Source organism: Triturus cristatus, chromosome 10, assembly GCF_964204655.1.
Source record: "Triturus cristatus chromosome 10, aTriCri1.1, whole genome shotgun sequence".
In the NCBI taxonomy this organism is placed as follows: Eukaryota; Metazoa; Chordata; class Amphibia; order Caudata; family Salamandridae; genus Triturus; species Triturus cristatus.
This window is the reverse complement of record NC_140593.1, coordinates 1,122,572,269-1,122,595,449: the sequence shown is the minus strand read 5'-3', so window position 1 is coordinate 1,122,595,449 and position 23,181 is coordinate 1,122,572,269. Positions and strand designations below refer to the sequence as shown.

General features: G+C 43.3%; 1 protein-coding gene across 1 annotated transcript in view; it reads right to left on the bottom strand.

The window, feature by feature from the left end:
- Positions 1-3,214: 3,214 nt before the first annotated feature.
- The window catches only part of LOC146796679 (uncharacterized), a 482,771-nt gene continuing 462,804 nt past the window's right edge, over positions 3,215-23,181 (bottom strand). Inside the window, exons 116-117 of the mRNA XM_085631367.1 lie at positions 9,977-10,166; positions 3,215-3,460 (exon numbers count right to left, since the gene is read on the bottom strand). Coding sequence (XP_085487493.1) covers positions 3,342-3,460; positions 9,977-10,166 — 309 coding nt within the window. The 3' untranslated portion in view covers positions 3,215-3,341. The remainder of the gene's footprint in view (positions 3,461-9,976; positions 10,167-23,181) is intronic.

The following is a 23,181-nucleotide window of genomic DNA, read 5'->3' as shown; positions in this document are numbered from 1 at the left end:
CATACACACCATTCCTAGCCTACCATAACTAAGCCTCCCTCCACCTCTGAAATGACTATAGGTCATGCATGCCCTGTGTTGGCAGTTTTGTGAAGCAGGGGTAAGGAACCTCCAGTAACGGCTTGCTGTCTAAACCTACCATACCTCACCTATCATATCTAGACGATCTACCAAACCTAGCCAATTGTATCTAGCATACCTGACAAACCTATGTACCTACTTGCCATATCTACTTGACTACCATAGCTATCTAGCATACCATATCTAACATAAATACCATCCGTAACTACAGCACCTACTTACCATACTAAACCTAGTTTACCTATCATAAATAACCTACCATTTCTACTTACCGTACCTAACCCACCTCTCATGCCTAACATACCTACTGAACGTACATACCAAAGCTACATTATCTACCGTACTTACTTATCTACAATAAATCTACCTACCATTTCTAATATACAATACCTGCCATACATACATATCTACCATACCAACAGTATGTTACATACCATAACTTACATACCATGCCTATCATATCTAACTTACCATGACTAACCTACTTAGCATACCTCACCTGTTATACTTAACCTAAAATAACTAAACAACCTTCTACGTCTGAAGTTCATATATCTCACTCCTGCCTGGACGTGGCAGTTTGGTGAAAAAGGTGAAAGTTATGCCCGTGGTACCTTTAGTAAAGGCTTCGAGGCACTGCAACCTGGTTCAAGAAAGTTCTGATCTCAGCTTTTGGGGAGCATGAAAATGTTCATACCACTGCTTCTTTTAAAATAGCAAGACCTATTCGCTTTATCAATGCTTGTTTTATATTGTCACTTTGGCAAGCATGGCAAAACATAGTGTGACATATAAAATGCTTTCATTCAGAGAACTATTGATTACATATGCCTCTAATCTGCAGTAAAGATCTTTATGTCATATCATGTATTTCCCCATTTTAAATTCAGTATAGTATTTAAATGTATATCATTATCGTGTTTACATACCTATAGATAACACCTTAGCGTATCAGTGAAATTAACACCATGGGAACATATTTCACAGAAAATATTTAACTGTAGTAAATCTCATACATCTCCGTTTCATGGTTTTATATGATTTTTGTTCATGTTTTTAGGGATTGGGGTTTTGGTAAAACATTTTGTAATGAGGCATTCGCTTTGTGGCAGTAAACTATAGTAATTTGACAGTTCAATTTCTGCCCTGCACACACGGACCTGATTGTAAATGTTAGGAACACATGCTTCTCTGTAGAATGCAGTGCAAAATAGAACACTGCATTACCATTAGGCGCTTCCATAATGTGTTACCTTTTCTACTGGCCAGTGGCTGTTGGCTAATACAGTTTATGTTCCATCCCCAAAAATCACTTGATTTAGCGGCGCATTCTTTTTACTGCCATACTTGCCCTGTTTGAAAGAAAACACGCATTCTTCTGCAAGGAAAGTTTATTCATTTAAGTATATATTATAGATTTTGTAATTTACATCAGTCTTGTAAAAAACTAGGAGCTCTCTTTTCTGTAAATACATAAGATACAATTTCAAATTATATAGGAACACAGATTATTATTGAAAATATTGACTGTCATTATCTGGCTCTCAGTGCATCGACACATTGCACACACTTGGATTCTGTCCTGCTGGCGCTTCATTATTTGTAGATAAACTAGTATTCCTTTTCTATTACAGTTCGATTACATAATGCTAATGACTTCTCTGTGATAACGTATAGAAAGTGATATATAGTAAATAGCAGATTGTATCAGGATCAAATGTCTGTGCTTAGACAAGATGGACATCGGTACGGGTTTCATCATTTTTATGAAAACTTGTGAGTAAGAATGATCAGTCAATAAGCAGTACTGGGACTTTCAGCCATGAATTCAGTGTGATTGGGAACATCCCCTCCTCCTGTCTAGGCAGTATTTAGCTCTTGGGCAAGGCAGTACTATGCGGCTACTCAAGTACAGTCTGCTGATGGGGCTCCAAACTGCCAATGGATATGTCAAATGATGCCCCACGGGCGGGGGTGGGAGGCTGAGGGAGTTAAAATGTCACTTATGATCTGTACCCGACTGCTCTATGGGAAAAAAAAATTAAATTTGGACTAAAACCTGACCTTGTAGTTCAGATCTTTGTATTGTTGTCATTTTGCCAACTTTTGTAAATTTCATTCATACAAGGCTTTTGGGAAGCTGTAGAAATGCCATTGTTTGCCTTCAGCTCATGGTAAAGCTTTAAATATGCTGTGAAAAGTGACTGGGATTATTTCCCCTGCGCACAGATGTAGGAATTAGAAGCCCGATGTACGACCATTGGAATTTGCGACTCACAAAATAGGGTTAGCAGTGGCACACAGGATTTTTGCATGCACAAATGGGTCAAAAACCAATGTGCACATGCAAAACTCCGTCGTACATCTGTCCCTACATTCCTTATTTATGACAGCTATGCTAAAATGATTATTTAGTGAATGCAAAGTGATGCAAGTTTTTGGTTGATTACATTACTGGAAACTTCCCCATTGATTGAAAACAGAAATAACAACAGCACAACTACATCAAGTCTCAAGTGCAGATGAATGGAGATTGCTGACTGTGTAAACGTCATTGTCTCTTGATGCAAAATATTCAGTGACATTCTATTCCGTGACTTTAAATTCCAGGAATGCCATCATCACTGATGGTGAAAAACACGACCTGTGCTATCACGACCTTACACTTAGAGGAGTGATGATGGCCCGCCTCACTCGTGAGACGTGCCCCACCTACCAAAGAGAAACAGGTATATTGTTAGCTAATTCTACAACATGGTGTTGTGCAAGAAGGCCCAGTCTGAACTGTGTATTAGGAATTTCCAAAGTGTGTCAATAGTTATGAGGTTAGAACGGCTGTCTATTCACACAGATGTAAAGTGCAGATATATGTTAAGTCCATGGTAGTTTCTACTGTCCAAACGTTTACCAGTGCTGAATTTTGATCCTGTAGTCTTTGCTTCCACGAAATAGTATCATTCTTTTCTGGGACCTCCGAGGATCATTTCATAGGATTTAGTATATGTAGGAGATACAATCATTGTTGAAGCTGCGGCCACATCAGAAAATAATCAGTGTACCTTTAGAATGTTGCCCAACCCTTCCACAGCAAAGCAGAAACATTTAGTATAGAAACTACATATTTATATTGTCTGCGCATTGCATTTCCCATTGGATATGCGCGGTTTGTCAGCATAATGAATCATTAGTGAAAAAATAGTAAATTGCTTGTAAACATCATTGTTCTTGGAGTGCATCTGAAAGTTTTGTTTTCATGTAAATCAGTATTCAGTACTGAATGTATTCGCCAAAGCAACCAGTACACAGGCGGTGATGATTCCATATACAAGAAGAGGACTGAGGATTTTCATAGAAGACTGTGATCCTGATGCGGGAGTTTCTGCAAAGAGAGTCGAGAGTAAAGGCACAAATGTTTAGACAAATTGATACGTAATCTCTCTTGATGCACAATTCCGTTCTTACCATTCAAGAATATTATTCACATTACTTACCGGTAATCCTAATACCAGCAAGTCTACCACCATCGTCCTGTTCTTGCTTTATGAGGTATATCCACCTCCATTGGAATGCAGACCTCAGTTATTAAAGGCAAAAGAACCTTCCCAATAGTAACCTCCTCTGCATAACCACTCTCATACAACAGGTGGGGGCACAGTCCATTTTTTCAAATTAACTACGCTTAGCTATAATTCATCAGGAAAAGGGTCCTCGAGGATGAATGATACGTAAGGACGCAGAAGAGGAAGGTAGATTAGGGTTAATGACGATTAACATGAAGTAATGCAAGCATTACCTTCTCATTCACTAGCTTACCCACCCCTTACCGTGTGAGAATACTAAAGGGTCATGTGAGAGTCTCAATCCCACGGTCCAAACCATCAGCATGCCAGGCATTACAGAATCACACAACCACCACCAAAATAATTCACTTTTACCTGGCAATCAGGCACTCCAACAGGGAAAGCGATAACAGATCCCCGTGGAGCCCAACAGATGGTCTAGTTGAGTAAACAACATAAAGTGATAGACTAGAACTCCGAAGTTCAAATACTGTCATTATCTGTCTCTCAGTGCATCGACACATTGCACACACTTGGATTCTGTCCTGCTGTCGCTTCATTATTTGTAGATAAACTAGTATTCCTTTTCTATTACAGTTCGATTACATGATGCTAATGACTGCTCTGTGATTCCGTATAGAAAGTGATATATAGTAAATAGCAGATTGTATCAGGATCAAATGTCTGTGCTTAGACGAGATGGACCTTCTTCCCTCAGCCTAGTGGTTTGTACATATGGAATCTCATATTCAGATGTGCTTCATATGCACAACCTGGATTTTAGGAACATGGCAAAATTGCTTCGGAAGTCGATAACCTCTTCCTCTTCATCAGACAAATTCTGGGCCTTCACAGTGCTAATGGCCTTGAAACATCCTTTCAGGGTGAATTTCAATAGCCTTCGGACCCTTCTCCTGAGGAATTTTGTTTATTCACCGCGGAGGCTCCTGTATTCAACATTCTGACAGAAGTCTATTTTTGGCGGCTGCAGAGACTCTTCTACCTTTAAAGCTCAACTGTAATCAGTGCTGCCTGGAGAACCCGTTTACATGCACTGCATTTAAAAGTCAGCTCACTGTGTACAAAAGCTCTATGCCTAATGATCCCAAATTATTGGTGATTCAAGCGTCTTCAGCAAAACGAAATCCCTCCCCTTTCCCTGAAACACTACCAGATCATAATTTCAATCACCTCAACTCCAAAGCATGCCAGTTTTTGCTTTTGGCAGTCTGGTCCAGCACACCGTCAACACTACATCCTCAGATGGTATGTCCAAATCCTGTGAAATGCGGGAAAGCTGGCTAAGTTTAGCCTCCCAGATCAAAGGAAAAGCCATTTTTTGAGTTGGTTAAATACAGTCTTGATGCTTGAATAAAGATTCTGAAATGCGGATTGGATTTAGCTGATGTGATGCCCGCTCTATGGCTATGTTACTAAGCAAAGCCACACCTGAATATGCTCCACTGGATTTTTTGGGACATCCAGGCTGCCCAAATGGATATGCTGTTTGATAGTGAGAGATCGTTCGGCACAAAGGTAGTCTCCTTGATGGAGTGCTTAAAGAACAACTGCACCATGTCAGATTGGGATTTCTAATCAAACAATTCTACAATCATAGCAGCCACTTTTGTGGCTTTTTCAATAGTTAGCGTTACCAGAAGCATCAACCCTTCTAGCAGGTTAAGACCCCACATGAATTTGCTGCTTCCTTCGCAGGAGTGTCGGGACTAAGATACTTCAGTGACAGCAGGTCCAGTCCTCCTTTTTCAGCTGAGTAAGCCGCCTCAAAACTGCTTTGATGTGCCCTCCAATATCAGTTTCCAGTTGAGGGAGGGTCTCTCCATTGTGTGGCCCAGTGAGATTCAGTCATTATTGATCACTATATGGAAAACCTGTCAAGGGTAGCTGTGCGCAATATAAATTAAATTTAATAATAATAATAATAATATTCCCCAGCTGGTCTGCAAGGGTTATGCTCTCCACTTTCTGTTCACTCTTCCAGATCGTTCGTCGTCCATCAGGAAGTGCACCTCAGCCCATGCATAGATCTTGATGTACTGGTCGTGCTGCAAAATGGGCCTTAGAAATGCTTCCTATAGAGGAGAGGGGAACAAGATTCAACTACCTCTACTTCTTGGTCCCCAAGAAGGATGGAGGCCTGTGGCGTAGCCTGGATGTGGGCAGCAGAAAAAAAATACAAACTTTTCATGAATCAGGTTCTCCTGGCCCTGAGCACCCAGTCTAGATGGTGTTCTTGGACTTCCAGGATGCCTGTTTCTATCTGCAGATGCTTCTAGTTCACAGACACTATCTCCGCTTCATCCAGGGTACCTACACTTCCAGGTCAAGGTACTATCTTTTGGCCTGTTATGATTGCTCTTCGATTCTTCACCATGGCTCTGGATGTGACCTTTGCTGGTTTCAGACCATCTGCAGCACAAGTTGACACTACTTCATTAGCTGCGTCTCTCCATCAGCCTGTAGCGGTTCCACCTCGTCCTCTGCAAGAGGTCCTCTTTCATTAAAACAATCCTGGACACAATTTGCATGAGGGCTTTTCCTTCAGCTAATAATATCTTGGACATTTGGGATATAATTCTGACATTTTGGACTTCACTCCTGATCCTAGTTCTATAGGTTATTCACCTGTTTAGCTTAATGTCCTTGTGCATCCCTCTGGTGCTGTGTGCCAGGTGGTGGATGAGGTCCCGGCTTCTTCACTCAAGTAAAGTTCTTCTGCTCAGTTCTTGCAAACTTTGACTAGTGGATGCACCCTCCAACCATATGGAGAGTCCTCCCTTTGGTACTGTGAAGTTGTAGGCCACCTTTGTTACAGATGCCTCTTCTTTAGCTTTGGGCTCTCCCCTGGGCTTTATGATGGTGCAAAGCATTTAGTTTCTAATAGAACAACAAATGTAAATCTCTCCACTGGAGAGATTTACCTAGCTCTAAAGATATCCTACCCTGCCATCTTTGGCAGTACTATGGATGTTCTTTCAAACAATGCAACCACTGTACAATCGACAGGGTGGAGTGGGTTCATAAACCATATGCTGACTGGCCTATGGAATGGGGCAATATTTTAGGTGGCGGCTTAACAGGACATTTCTCAGTGGCAGCTCATCTTGCCAGGAATGTGAATGTGAATGCAGCTACCTTGAGTTGAGAGTTTTACGGAAAGTGTCCAAGGATGATACACAGCTTATTTGCGTTGCCCAGGATGGGGCAAGGAGCGTTTGGTATTACAATCTGTTGGAACTCAGTTTTCAGCCTCCCTTTTCTCTCTTGGACATAGTAGATATGCGTTTGCAGCAGGATGATTGGGTTGGTCACCCCAGTTCCTAAATTCTTCAGCTGCCAATGGAGATGAGCGGTGCCAGGCAGAGGCATCAACCTTACCCCTAGAGGTAACTGTGTCATCTTAGCTAACTGAAAACCAACCACCAAGTTAGTCTACGCAGACCACAGCCACAGGTTTGTCTCTTGATGTTGAGCTACTGGCTTAAATCTGTTTGAGGCCCACCTGTCTGACATTCAGCTCTTTGCATTATTCTTTACTGGGGATCTGGCCCTCTCTGCAGAATCACCCCCAAAAGTTTTGCCTTTACCCTCCACCATTGTTTTTGCTGAATTTGTTTTGGTTGGGCTTAGGACTCTATGCACTTTAGCACTGCTAACCAGTGCTAAAGTGCTAGTGCTCTTTCCTTAAAACATGGTAGAATTGACTAATACCCAAATAAAATATTTTAGTTTACTTGTAGATTCCTAGTAAAGGGGCACTACCTGTGTCCACGGCCTGTAAATTGAATGCTAATAGTGGGTCTGCAGCACTGATTGTGCCACCCATTAAGTAGCCTTTTAAACGTGTGTCTGGCCTGCCACTGCAGTCTGCGTGTGTAGTTTTAAACTGCCATTTTGACCTGGCTAAATAAACCTTTTGACAGGCTCACACTTTCCTTTTTAATACACATCACCCATATGGTAGGCCTTGAACAGCCCAGAGGGCAGAGTGCAGTATATTTAAAAAGTAGGACATGTAATTTTAAGTTTTACATGTCCTCGTAGTGAAAAACCCTTAAATTAATGTTTCACTACTGCAGGGCCTACCTCTCCCACAGGATAACATTGGCTGTACTTTATTCCATTTAATAAGCTGTAACTTCCAAATGGGAACGGGTAACCAGTTCATGTTTGGTGACTTTGGACTTTTGTAAGGAAAAAATCCTCTCTTATGGTGAAATCGGACTTTGAATTACAATTTTGAAAATGCTATTTTTAGATAGTTACATAATAGTGACTGTTGCGCCTTCTTAAATCACCATGTTATTTGATCAACATGTCTCTCACTAGTGCATGCTTTACCATGACATCTATTAAGCTCACTATTTTATACTTCGCCTTGACATGGGCCCACATCTTGTCCTTTTTCTTCTTCCTCTTTTTAAATGTGGTTCTCTTTCTTTGTTTTTCTTCCTTTTTTGCTCACTTTGCCACTTAATTCAAGCTAGCCTGGCTAATGAGGGCTGTTAGCCTGCAACCGGTCCCATGATGCTTGTTTCCGGTTCAGGGAAGCCCTGCCTTGGCAGTTCGGGCTGGACTGTTCCCATGAGGCACAGGGTGAAGACTGATTTGCATATAGCTGGGTCTGAACTGAGGTGGCAAAGTGAGTTAAAGAATAATGATGGATTCAACCCAGATCTGTGACTGAGGGTGAGTGTGAGTGTCTGAAAAGTTTCCGTGCTCCGTCCATCATCTCCATGTGTTTGCCTTTTTCATGGAAATAACCACATGGAAATACCACATCTTCAACTAGGGAAACTGATAAGCAGTGGAGAATATTCAGTGTCCTCATCAAGTAGGTGTCATTTCATGTGAGTAAAGTAAAATGAATTAGGAGGAGACCATTCTGTTCACCATACTAGGGTATTGTGGGCTGCCAGTGGTCTTGCAAACTAGTATTGCTGACTACTTTGAATCAATATCACAGAGTGATAGACTTGCATATTGGAGACAACCTATATCCCAATAATGGATGAGACAGCATTCCAATAATACTAGACGATGTTATATACAACATTAGCACTTTGGGCTTTCTAGTATTCCATTATGGGTTCGTAAGAAATGTCCATAAACACTAGGGCTGCCACAATGTGGCTGCAGAAAATAGGTGCAAATTGTGCTCTTGTGTTAGCAAGAGGTGCACAAATCAGCAAGGGTACTACTTGCACCTAATTCTAAGGTTGGCACCATAGAATATCAGGGAGTAACATGCTAATGGTCCACATTATTCCCCATTCTGAAGTGCACAATGTGTGCTATTTGACGCAGTGATTTTCGAGCACTAGCAGGTAAAGAAGGTGTCTATGTTGGCAATGGAATATTTATTGGAGGTTCATGTAAATCCAGGCCACATGAACTGGTTATAGGGGGTCTCCTTATGTAGTCTAGTCTCATGCTTGGTTGATCAGACTACTGACTAAGATGTGTGCTGTGATTTGCGACCTCCCCACAACAGTAAATATGTGGTGACAGATCCTCCTCACAGAGGAAGGGAAGATAATTTAAGACCTTTGTCAAACAGTTCTTCTGGTGTATAAGACTTGGTATATAATATCAATTTGTTCGACCAAAGTGTGACAGAAGCTTGACAATGAGCCACAAAGCTTTTTCTACTATAATGTCTTAGAACGTCATTGTCCTTTATTGTGGCCTACATAATGTTCTTATTGCTGGCGTTTCCTGTTGTCAGAACGCATCTCTAGTAGGAAAATAACATCACTGCTGGCTTTAGTACAGGCCACTAAGGATGCTCTAGCAGGCGAATGTCCACTTTTGAACCGAAGGTGTCAATAGTAAACCGCATATTTCAGTAACATGATTTGATGAAATATAAATCTTGCATTTGCCCAATAATTATATTGAGTAACATACGCCCAGCTGGGAACTTTATATGGCTAAAGCAATTCACTTCAGAGTTCCATGTTCTCATAAAAGCACTCCGGAGCGCTCAAGCTTCCCAGGTCCATGCTTGAATAGTGAATCCAGTCCAGGTTTTTGATTTTTATGCTAGGATTTGTATCTCTTATTTTTTTAACCACATAATAAAGGCTACAAATTCCAAACTGCAAATCAAAAGACCTGATGTCACTAAGTTACTGACACATGGAAATAGGAAACTTGAGACCTCTGATCACCGACCTTGTGCCTTAAGATGCTAATTTAACTCTTTAGTGACTTGCAACATCCTAGTGATGTACAGTAGTGGGTAGATTATTGCATATACACTTTATGATTAATTTCGGTGGTCATAAACAGTAGTTGGTAAATTTACTCACGTGGATAAATAACTATGAAGCCATCAGGCAGTTGACCGTTGATCCCTGCAGCAAGATCGAGTCCGATAGAATTCACTTCATACTGACTGTGTGCACTGGCCCAAGCCTTCACCGCATCACTGTCCTTGATCAAATTAATGTCTCCCAAATTATCGCCGAGTAGATCTCTTAGCGTCTGAGGACTTAGTGGCTGAAATAAAGATTTTCAAACAAATGCATTGATAGGTTGAAATATACAGAGACATTTACTTTGGATTTTATCACGAAGGAGATTTACCCACAGACATCTTTTTAAATACTGCCTCATTGTAAAGTAGGAAACTTAATTTCAACAGTGGTTTTCAAATAGATTAAACAAATGTTAAGTCTCATCTCTTTGTAGTACTGATCAGTAGAAAGCTTTACATAATTTACTTTAAACAAGTTAGAATGTTTGTCCTCCTTAAATCACGAGGCCCCACAGTGTATTTGTTGCGTGTTTTGAAAATCATCTTAAAGCTAAGAGCCACTTCAGAGTGAGTTCGAGAGGAAGGGGGGTAGTTATAGGCATTGACCGCGCTTCAGGGCGGTGCAATCTCTCAATGTCACTGCTGTGACACGTTAGTGTCTAATGTACGACCATTATGGTGATGCATGATCCATGGTGAGTCTGGGTGGGTAGACTGTTCTTAAGAGGCTGGCCAGCAGCTGTGGGTTCACATTTGAATAAGAAGTCCAGAAGAGTTTAAAGAAGATCAGATTACATAGAACGCTCCCAGAGATAGTGTATGCTGAAGAAAAGAGGTGCATGTTTAGATCTCATTAGCAATCAGCATTGACTTCACAATCCTTAAACGTACACGGAGCGACTTTCAGAGTCCAGATCCATTGGAGTCTATTGGTCATCATCTTGCTTTTAGCATCCCTACCTGAGTCCTGGAAAGATTTGATTTCACATCTGATGTTCAAAAAGGCAAATTCCAATAAACCAAAAGATTTAGAGATTCACTGCTCTCATAAGAAGGAATTCTAAAATGGTTGCTAAATTAAAATTGATATATATTGAAAATTGGGTGTCAAAGTATAGGTTATTACTTTTCTACCAAACAAGATCCAGGTGGGGAGTGAAATGCTAGACAATATACATACTCTAAACATGTCAAGCCAACAAACCTGAGTACTCTATGGTCAGAACTCTTTCCTTGCTTCTTTGACAACTCAGAAGCATATGACAGAGTGAACTGAAATTTCGTTTTAAGGAAACATACACCTTGGGGAATTCCAAATGACTGGTTACGACAAATTCAAACTCTGTATATCGATAACTGCATCCTTATTCAAGTAGCGGGAAAGACAGAGGCTGACAGACAAAATGTATACTACTCATGGCTTGAAATAGGGTTGTGTTTAAATCCCCCTACTGTTCAACTTCTACTCAGATGACCTTAAACCAGCTGTCGACCAACATAACACCTTTCCATCAAGGCTGGGGGCCCAGCATGGACTGTACTTTTATATGCACACAATACTGACTTATTGGTGCAGAATCCAGTACGTCTGCAGCGGGCCTTAATAGCTCAGACGAGCAGAACAACGCGTCTGTGAATCAAAGAAAGTTAAGATATTAGTGTTCGACAGATGGAACTGCAGAGCTGTTTGGAAAATGAACAGAGAGCCTCTAACTAAAGTAGACGGCGATCAAGACTTGGGAGTGTGGATGGAAACAAGAGCACGGATTAAGGGTCAAAGTAACTCTGAAAATCGATGCCACTCCCACAATTTATGCACTAAAATATTGCACACAAAGTGCCTAGCCAATTGTTATTTCAATACTTAGGGTACTAAAGGCCAAAATGTGAGTCTGCAATGTTGTATGTAGCACATTTAGAGATAGCAAGACTATTCCCTGCACAGCTTGTTCATAAAGCCCCTAGGCCCAGACCCACAAAGGGTTTTTGCAGGTCGCAAAGCATCGATTCAGTAAAATACAGGGTTTGCAACTGTTAAAAACCCTTCCACATGTGTACTAACTCCAATTTGTGACTCAGAAATGTTTTTTCTAAATCGGAAAATTATTTCAAGAATCATTATAGAATTGGAATGCAGAAGGAACTTGTTAGGGGAGTCCTTTCCAATGTGTGATTCAGTAGCCTATCTGTCAATGGTTGCGACCATAATTCTGGTTGCAAACCATTGATCAGTTTTACCAACTCCCATGTTGCCGTGGTATCTGATTTGCAGCGGGGCAAGCATCCTGTACAGATACCTTCCACTTTGGGAATTGGGATGGCAGCGTCAGGGGGAGCAGGAATTGCGCCAGGGAACAACTCCCTGTTTACGATTAAATTTTCGAAAACGGAAAACTTTATTTTTATTTTTCTGCAGCCTCAATTCCTGTAACAAATTCGGGCTGTTTAGAAAAAAAAGTTTTCTGTTTTGGAAACCAGCAACAGGGATGGTGTGCTGCTGTCCCTTGCAAGTTATCTCCATCCCTGTGATTGTAGCCAATCACAGTAGGTCACAACCTGCGACCTGCCTAATGCATATTAATTAAGGCATATTAATTAGGCAGCCAGATATGCAAGAGCTCCAGAGGATTTCTTTGTGTGTGTGGGGCTGGGGGGTGGGAGGCTCGGACTTCCATCTCCTTGTTTACCCCTCTCGGTCTCCATGACTGTAATAAAGTTCTCTCCAGCTGTGTGGTCCCAGACGAGCATCGGAGTTTAGTTCGAGCGGCACATAGGCATTCAGAAATGTCCATGGCTTTTCTTGTAATACCCCTGCCACAAAAACACGGTGGCTGCACTTCTCGGCACTGGTACTTAATTGTCAAGACCAGCGCTCATTGTCTAACTTAGAGATAACCGCAACCACAGTTCTTTATTAATTCAGCAAACATCACAAATGAGTAACACCTGCCATCAAAGCCATTATTATAGCGTTGGGGGGCCAGGAATAGTCAGAACAGTCACACTTGTAGGAGTGTGATGATTAGTAGTTATGTTGTTACTGTAATTGGCCGCTCTGACAGGGGCACTGGGTGGGGCAAGCAGCAATAGTCTCCTGATGAGAGCTCTGGCACTTATATTTTTTTACAAATTAAGCACTGCTTGTGTCTACACATATACGTAGAATTTGAAATGGTAAGGTCTTCCTCGGGCCCTAGAGCATTAGTGACACATGTGCACCCATGTGGACATGTGTCATTTACAACACTCAATATGATTACCGTTGTGGTGCTATTAGAGTTTGTGTGCATTTATATCTTTATGTATCATTAACAATGTGCAGAATGTGGTTGTATTCTTAAATATATATGTACATACTGATATAGTGCTATTATTTCTCAAGCAAATTTACTATGACACATAGAAGTGTGTTTTCTTAGTTCATGTAAAGCAGGCATCAATTTGGGCCTGGTTGCCACTTTTTCAAAATCAGTGTTCCATGCAGGTTTCACTGCTTGTTGTTTCTGCTGCACACAGTCAAGCAGTCATGTTTGTTTATTTCTATTGATGTTGTTCTTGCTGTTCTCGATGGAAAACTTCCTAGCGTAGTCACAAAACAATATCTTTTTTCAGTGCCCTACAGCTAGATGACTGTACCCTATTCATTCACAATAGTTTCCAGCTGTTCATGTTACTAGTTCTTCCTGCCATCTTCAGATGATATTTTCATAGAGTGGGCAGATTCAATATTCATGCAGTGGGATAGCGCTTAGGTGCAAAGGCAATATTACGTTTAATAAAAGTGTGCACTGAAAATAGTGTACCTATTCCCTCGATTTTGGAAGTGAGCAAGAAGACTTTTTCGAAGACTAAGATGCTACTAGGGATGTTACCGGTTACTTCCTTGATGTTGCTGCTCCTTGTGGCTTAGAATATTTCTGATATCCACTACCCTGTAATGCTCTATTTTGCTGATAGCCTAAATGGCAAATGACATCATTATATCACTGTACCCCTTTTGAAAAACTTGTAATGAAACCCTTACATTTATTCTGCATATCTAAAACTCTATAAGTAGAAGTACTACTACTATTACTATTTACTTCTACTTATAGATCTTCAGCGCAACTCTCGAGTGTGCCCTTACTAAATAGGCTGTGTTGGGAGGTGCTTTATCTCGGGACACATTGCCTCATGAAGAACAAGCTACTTACCTTCAGTCACACATTATCTGGTAGAAACAATATTTAGCTACAGATTCCTCACCTTGGAATTTCCCATGCGTCAGACTGGACCCGGAAACTTTTGCGTGAGCAGTACCTCTGCGTGCCATTGGGTGGCTCAGTTCGGCTCTGCATGGCGTCGTCTGCATTGTTGACGCCAGATGTGACATTGCAGTCGTGCGGACATCATTTACTTTCCACTTTTTCCATGCCAGAAGCGCAGAGCCATGAAATGAACTGTCTAGTGTGTGTCAAAACTAGGGCCATGTAAAGGGAGCAGCCCTAGCCCTATAAGTGAGTCCGTAGAGTGGGGAGGCATGGGTGGGTCTGTAAGGAATCTGCAGCTAGATATTGTCTCTACCAGATAATGTGTTACCGAAGGTATGTCACTTATTTATCTGATAGAGACTTCTAGCTGCAGATTCCTTACCTTTAAATAGATACACAAGCCATACTTCCTGGAAGGTCCCCAAGCCATACTTCCTGGCGGTGGGATGCGGACATATTACTGGACTAGAAAGTCCTGCAGGACCGAACGGGTGAAATTGCCGTCCCTGCGTACCCGACTGTCCAGGCAGTAGTGTTTAGCAAGTGTGTGCAGTGAAACCCACGTTGCAGTCTGGTAGATGTCCAGGACTAGCACTCCATGAGCTAACGCCCATAAGCCCTCAGGAGGCTGCTTCTTATCTAGGGTGTAACAGATCTTGATACAGATAACGACCCAGCACAAACTTGTTTGTTTCTGCACTGCCCAACCCTTCTTTGCTCCTACATAACCTACAAAGAGTTTGGTCGTCCACCCAGAACTTTTTTGTGCGGTCAAGTTGGAACTGCAACGCTCTTTTTCGGTCCAGACGATGGTGACGTTTCTCTTCCTTAGAAGGATGTGGTTGTACAAAAAAGGTGGGAAGTGTGACTTACTGACCCAGATGGAATGATGTGTCCACCTTAGAAAGGAAAGAGGCTCGGTTTCGAAGCACCACCTTTTTCGGGAATGTCATGAGATAGGGAGGCTTGGATGATAAAGCCTGCAGCTCACGCCAGGCAGATGAAATAGCCACTAGGAATGCTGTTTTGATGGTGAGCAGCCTGAGGGGACATTTATGTAGCGGCTCAAAGAGAGCGCACATGAGGTACATGAGAACTAGGTTGAGATCCCACTGAGGCATAATCAAGGTTATAGGGGGAAACAAGCCATTTCAAGAACCTAGTTACAAAAGGGAACTTGAATAAAGAGGGTCGACTGACCTGAGCTGCTACCTGCCGTACCCTCCCAGCGCCTTGAGACCCTCACGGGTGAGTATCGTGCTTAAAAAGAATCCGTGATTGATGGATTGATTGGTCAAGCAGCAGCAAGAAAGTGGATAGAGCAGAAAGATAACCCTTGAGAGTGACCAGAGCAGACCCCTGCTGGGCAAGAGTAAGAATAAAGTGAAGAATATCAGAAAGGGTCAGTAGACCTTTCTGTACAATATTTTGCTAAATTTTGTGGAGGAACTCCTGGCAGCTAAGATAACCTCACAGACTTCGAGAGGAAGTTTAAAAGCTATTAACTTTCACCGCTCAATCTCCACGCAAGGAGGCAGAGAGTGGACAGGTTTGGATGGCGGACCCTCCCCTGCTGCTGCAACAGAATTAACTCCAGAAGGGGCACCCTGATTGGAGGATCGATGCTAATTCGAAGAAGCTTAGGATACCAGACTCTCTGTGCCCAATTTGGAGCCACAAGAATAGCTTGCCCTGGTCGTTCTTGATCTTCTTGAGGACTCTGGGCAGAAGTGGTATGGGCGGAAAGGCGTGTAGGAGGCCTGAGCTTCACTTGCAATGAAAAGCGTTGCAGAGTGATGGCCACCTTCAAAACTCTAACGCACAAAACCTCTGACATTGCGTGTTTTCTTCGGAGACAAACAGATCTAGCCAAGGCTCACCCCGTTGTTGAAAGAGACCTTGCGCCACCTCCGGCTGGAGATGCAATTCGTGATCCGCTAGGCAGCGATGACTGAGTTTGTACGCCGTAGCATTCAGAGAACCTTCCAGGTGTTGAACCACCAGGAACATGTCCTGCTGTTCCAGCCATGTCCAGAGGCACAGAGCCTCTTGACAAAGGGTCCACGACCCCACACTACCCTGCTTGTTGCAGTACCGCATGACAGTCATGTTGTCCATGAACACTGTTACCACCTTCCCCTTGACAGAGGCAAGAAATGCTTTTAACGCCAATTGAGTTGCCCAAAGCTCCAACAAGTTGATGTGGATCCCTGACTCCGCCAGGGACCAGATTCCTTTGATCTCCACCTCTCCCAGATGACCACCATATCCCAGAGGTTACACATCTGTCACTATGGGGAGATCTGGTTGGGGCAGGGAGAGGGGTCTGCATCTGAACCATTTGTGGTGCGCTAGCCACCACTGTAGGTCCTTTGCAGTTCCCTCTGAGAGCTGGACCATGTTGAAGAGATTCCCCTGATGCTGTGCCCACTGGAACTTCAAGTCCCACTGCTTAGCCCACATACACCATCTGGCATAATTTACCAACAGGATGAAGGAGGCCATGAGGCCCACCAGCCTCAGAGTCATTCTCACAGAAATTTAGGATAGAGGCTGAAACATCAGTATCATAACCTGAATATCCTGGACTTGCTGCTCAGGAGGATAAGCCCGAAACTGCACTGTGTACAGAACAGCTCTGATGAATGGGAGCATCTGAGAATTAGTCAGGTGTGACTTCGGCACATTTATAGTAAACCCCAGCGAATGCAGGAGGTCTGTCGTATTCTGGAGGTGGGAAACGATATTCTGGGGCGAGGACGCCTTCAACAGCCAATCATCGAGGAAGGGGAAGGCTAAAATCCCTAACTTGCACAGATGAGCTGCGACCACCGCCATCACCTCAATGAACACCCGGGGGACACTGGTAAGGCCAAAAAGTAGCACAGTGAACTGAAAGCGCTCGGGCCTACCATTAACTGCAGTAACTCCTGTGGACAGTCAGTATGGGGATGTGAAAATACGCATCCTGCAAGTCCAACTCTACCAGTCAGCCTCCTTGGTCTAGAGCAGACAAGACCTGAGCCAAAGTAAGCATCTTGAATTTCTCTTTTTTGAGGAAGAGATTGACGGTCCGAAGTTCTAGAATAGGACAAAGACCTTTGTTCTTTTTGGGTATCAGAACGTAGTGGTAATAAGAACCACTTCCTACTTCTGAAATCAGAACCCTCACTATAAACTCCTTGGTCAGGAGAGCTGTAACTTCCTCTCTGAGCAAAACAATATGATCCTCCACCAGCTGTGCTTGAGATGACAGTAAAGGAGGAGGAAAAAGCAGAAAAGGAAGGGAGTAACCATCCCCAATGATCTGCAAGACCCATTTGTCCGATGTCATGGACTGCCAGTGGAGGAGATTATGTTGGATTCGCCCTCCAACTGGACACCCATGGTCTTGCAGAACCAAACTAGGAAGTCTCGGAGGCTATAGCTGCCAGGGGGTGGGTGGAGGACGACTTCTGGCTAACATTCCCACAAGGTCAGAATGTACAGCGTCCATGCCCTTTCACAACTTGGGCAGTCTTTCCAGGACAGTGGCTGGGGTATGTCTAACGTGGGGAACAACCTTTACAACGCAACTTTTACAACGCACTACACTTACAACGCATTTTTTACAACGCACAATCCATTACAACGCATGACATTACAACGCATGACACTACAACGCATTTTTAAAAACTACCTTTACAACGCATTCCATTACAATGCATACTACCATTACAACGCATACCATTACAACGCATAATATAGTAATTTTTACCCCTATACTATCCAACACTTACCCTACTGTTGCACCCCCTGGAGTTAGAATAGTAATTTTTACCCCTATACTATCCAACACTTACTCTACTGTTGCACCCCCTGGAGTTAGAATAGTAATTTTTACCCCTATACTATCCAACACTTACCCTACTGTTGCACCCCCTGGAGTTAGAATAGTAATTTTTACCCCTATACTATCCAACACTTACCCTACTGTTGCACTCCCTGGAGTTAGAATAGTAATTTTTACCCCTATACTATCCAACACTTACCCTACTGTTGCACCCCCTGGAGTTAGAATAGTAATTTTTACCCCTATACTATCCAACACTTACCCTACTGTTGCACCCCCTGGAGTTAGAATAGTAATTTTTACCCCTATACTATCCAACACTTTCCCTACTGTTGCACCCCCTGGAGTTAGAATAGTAATTTTTACCCCTATACTATCCAACATTTACCCTACTGTTGCACCCCCTGGAGTTAGAATAGTAATTTTTAACCCTATACTATCCAACACTTACCCTACTGTTGCACCCCCTGGAGTTAGAATAGTAATTTTTACCCCTATACTATCTAATACTTACCTTAAATGCAATTTAATATTATGCGTTGTAATGGTATGCGTTGTAAAGGTAGTATGCGTTGTAATGGAAATGCGTTGTAAAGGTAGTTGTTAAAAATGCGTTGTAGTGTCCTGCGTTGTAATGTCATGCGTTGTAATGGATTGTGCGTTGTAAAAAATGCGCTGTAAGTGCATGCGTTGTAAAAGTGTGCGTTGTAACGACATACATCCGTCTAACGTGGTTGAAAGCCCCTTCCATTACCATGAAAGGGGTGAAAAGCAGACTGGGGGCGAGATGACACTGAGAGGCTGAAGGACCTGGCCGTAGTCTGCGAGTGCTTGAAGCGCTCTAGCGCCGGGTCTGCCTTCTCTCTGAAGAGTCGAGTCCCATCAAAGGACATGTACATGAGGTTGGCCTGGACATCCCCCGAAAAGCCTTAGCCAGGCGTGGTGCAGCAAGGCCACCATCAACGAAACCGCTCTACCCACCGAGTCAGTTGTATCCAAACCATACCTAATGGGTAACCTTTTTGCATCTCTTCCATCTTTCAGTGCCTGGGGGAGCACAGCCCAGGCCTCCTCTGGGACTTGTGGCAGCACTTTTGCAACAGTTTCCAAAAGTGTGTGCGAAAAACGGCCCATGAGGTATGTGTCATTTACTGACCACAATGCCTGGTGGGCAGAAGGAAACATCTACTTCCCAAGTGCATCCAGCCTCTTGGATTCCCTGCCCAGGGGGATGGAAGAGAATGTTCTGGCGGACTTGAGGCTTGGACCACCAAGCTCTCAAGGATTGGATGTTGGCTGAGGGAACCTGGATCACCCCGTGCAGGGTGATTGATGGTGGTGTGCTATTGTCCTTTTCACAGGAGCCCCTGTGCTAGGCTTGGACCACGTGCCTAGAAGGACATCTGTCAGGAGTTCAGATGAGGAAGCCCTGGGCTGAAGCACTTCGGTCAAGAGATTAGTCTTGACCTGCATCGAGGGTAGCTCCATTCCAAGGACCTCTGCTGCCCTTTTTACCACCTTAGCATAAGAAACTCCCTCCTCCGTAGCCACAGTTAGTGGAGGGAGCATACCGGCATCTGGAGAGGTGTTCAGTCCTTTGCCCTCTGCAATCTCCTCATACCAGTCCAATTCTTCACAATGAGGGTCTAGCTGATGTACTAAAAGGTCCAGTGACCCCTCCAACTCCTCTCCCACTCCTGAAACCTCTTCAAAATAGACAGTAAAATACCTAGAACCTCGGGGGACCACCATCGGCAACTCCGAGTCATTGGGAATCAGACTGGGGCTCGTGCCGCTGGAGCCGGGAGCATCGACTCTGGGATCGGCACTGGTGAAGGTCGTGTTGGCACGACCGGTGATGAATTGGAATCGGATCCATGAGACCCCACTGGAGCAGAGGCTGAGCCGTTAGCGTTGGACCGGATAGGGCCTTCCCTGAACCCATGAGGCCCGATGGTGCACCAGAGGGGTCGGTCTGCTCAAATACTCAGTGCATGCCCTTGTAAAATTCTCTTACTTGACCAGGGGTCACTCTGGCTCAGTCAAATGGGGGGGGAGGCGCGGAGTCAGACCTGGCTACGGCTAAGCAGAACCGTGCCTGCAATGCCAATGTTCCTCACTCCTCTCGTCAATCCTCAACGGATGAGGTAAAGTCGTAGTCCGCTTAGACTTCTTTTGCTTGTGCCTCTTCTGTGAGGGTCCCGAGGACCTCGAGTGCGACAGAGCGGACTTGGCGCTCCTGGAGCTGGCTCGCGACCTTCTCTTCCTTAGTCAGGACAGGGACCTCTGAGGAGTCGCACTCAACGGTGTCGACTGAAATATGCTTTCGCGTTGTTTTACATGTTAGCATTCGCTGCGCCATTTTGTGCATGGGCACCATTTTAAATCATGATCAAAACTAATCCTTTGCTATTTTCAAGAAACAGCTTCTTGTAAGTTATGTTTCTTCTCTTTGAGTTCTGCTACACTAATGAATGCACTGTTCTTATTAGTGCATACCTTTCCTTTTATATATAGGCCTTCTCCCACAAGTCTAGCAGTGGGCACAGGCAGAATGACCTTGAATAGTAGATAATGTGTGCCCAGCCTTAGAATCGAAACTTACCCCTTTGTAATTTACTGTCTAGCTGCATCTGCTTGGAAAATTCCATGTTGGACATGCTCTTTTTGGTTTTGAAGTGTACCTAATGTATGGTAATGCATGTTGATTGCAGTCCCTCTGCAGCACTCCTAACCGACTGGGCAAACCGGGCCTCACTCTGAGTGTATCTGAACAAATAGATATTGGTTTGTATTTTCTACTGTCTGACTGACTCTTCATTTGGTATGGAAGGCTGAGAGGAGGTCGTGAGTGACCCGTGTGAGCCTATTTGGGCCATTTCCTTTAGGGGTACTGGTTGTGCAAAGTTTCCGGATCCAGTCCGATGCTGGGGAAATTCTAAGGTAAAGAATCTGCAGCCAGAAGTCTCTATCAGATATTGAGTTTTAACCCCGTCTCCGATTAATCAACCTGTGGGTGTTCTGTTGAGGTACATTTTTGGGGTGTAACTATTTTGAGGTTACCCCTCCCACAGTGTCAGGCTCTGGGGGCTTGCCAATCTCATCTTTGCTGGATTTGCTGGAAGCTTACAATTGGGTGTGACTTCGAAAACTTGTCTAACCCGCCCTGATGGGGCATTTGACCCTGATTTTGGCCTGCTTTTCATCGCTGAACGTGGTAAATTGGAATCAGGTATTTGTGTGTGGTGCCCTCCACTTGAGTCATGTTTACTTCCTGGTACATGTTAAGAGCCACATAATAAACAAAAATTAGGTTGGGCTTGCCATTTCCCCAATACCCATAGCAGTGTGAAGGCAAAAGAGCACACCACCGGCTAAGCCAGGACACTTCCATCTAAGCCTTACTCTTGTTACAGCCATGTATCCGTTAGATAAGAGGATGAAATCTTTGACGATAATCATTGATTCAATATTAATGATGTAATAATGTGCCCTTTGTATGTGACTTCAGTGTTATCCAGTACAAACTCTATATGAATTATTAGATCCAATCACATTCCAAGATCACTGCAGTTCTTGTGTCAGTTGCAGGGTCTCTACAGTTCAGTCCTCCGACAACCAGCCTTCTTCCAGTATAGTGGACCATGATGGCTCTGCCCCTCTGCCAAACCAGGCTCCACCAAACACTCATACTCTGCTTCCTGGTGGATTCAGAATACATTTCACCTAACTGCCTCCTCACAGTGTGGATCATGACTGGGGGGCGGTCTGCACCGAGTAGCTTATTCACCGCAAATCTTGAGGCTATCCTCGATGGTCACTTGTACTGCAATCGCGAAAAGTCATTGCCAAGTTGTCCCATGCTGACCCACATTCAGGGTCCAGTGCTATTTGCAGCGTACAACCTGAAGATGCGCTCCTTCAAGTATTCTATGAGCAAACAAAGATGAGAGTTGCATGAAGGAAGATAAAGATCATGGATGTTAGATGAAGTATGTTGCATACTTATTACATCAAGCAATGTTCATCACATTTTTCTCTTTGTCAGTGTGATCTTTTATTGGTAACAAAGACTTTTGCAGAGAGCCTCACTAGCACCGTTTGTATCCCAGGTACTCAACCACGTGTCCCTTGCTTCTTCCGTCTCTGTGTCAACAGCACTCACTGCACAGCAGTAACCGAGGCAAGCCATTCTCCCGAAACGTCCTTCAGTTCTCTTCATTGACTACTAGTATGAAACCAGAATTCGCAAATGTGATTTCCCTGTGATCAGCCGTTTGTGTCCGGAACTTGCGGAGACAGTGCCATCATCAGAAGTGACATTTTAATGAACCCTTGGTCTAATTTTAGTGCACCATTTAATAGCTGTTTAACATTTAGATTAAGGCACTATCACATGTGAGGCTTACCTGGAGTGGATATTAGGTTTGGGTATGAGCACTATGTGCACTCTTAAGTGAGTGGACAAGGAGGTGAATACAGGAAAGCAGTGGCGCTGTCAATTTAGTGGCTTTGTTCAGCAGATTATGCTGTGATGTGTCTAGATAAATCTAAAAACCTGGACTGGAAATGCCACTCACACATGGTCCTGTTAAACTTGAGTGCAAGGGCAATTCCCAGGGTACAAAATAGCAAGTCAGGCATAGTAACATTACTTACTAGTAATATTCTTTCTCCGTCATGGGATTCTCGCTGATAGCCATAAACAATTACAATATCTCCACGCATGTGCAGGATCTCTGGAATATTCTTCAGAAACCCTTTTAGAGAAAAACATGCCTAGAAGAGGCAACATTTTCTACAACCTCTGTTTTTTAAAAAGTAGTTCCATTAAACCAAATTAAAGCGCTGTACATTTGGCTGAAAACACTACTAAACTACCCCCTTTTTAAAAACCCGAACCTTGGGAAAATTATGCCCCTATTTGGCTTAGCACAAAAGTGCTAAATTAAGACACAGCACCTTCAAGAATTCCAGAGCCAAGAAGCCTTTCTATCACTCAGAGCAGGGTCTGTGAAGCAGTGTTTGCCTGGGTGTCTAGAGAATGATCCCCAAACTGTCACCTTTCTAAGACTCTTTTTTGTCTGAAAACTACAATTTTATGAGGTTTTAAGCTTCACTCGAAGTAATTTGATGTTACCTGTATTTTTAGGCATTTTGTGTGAAAAATTGCCT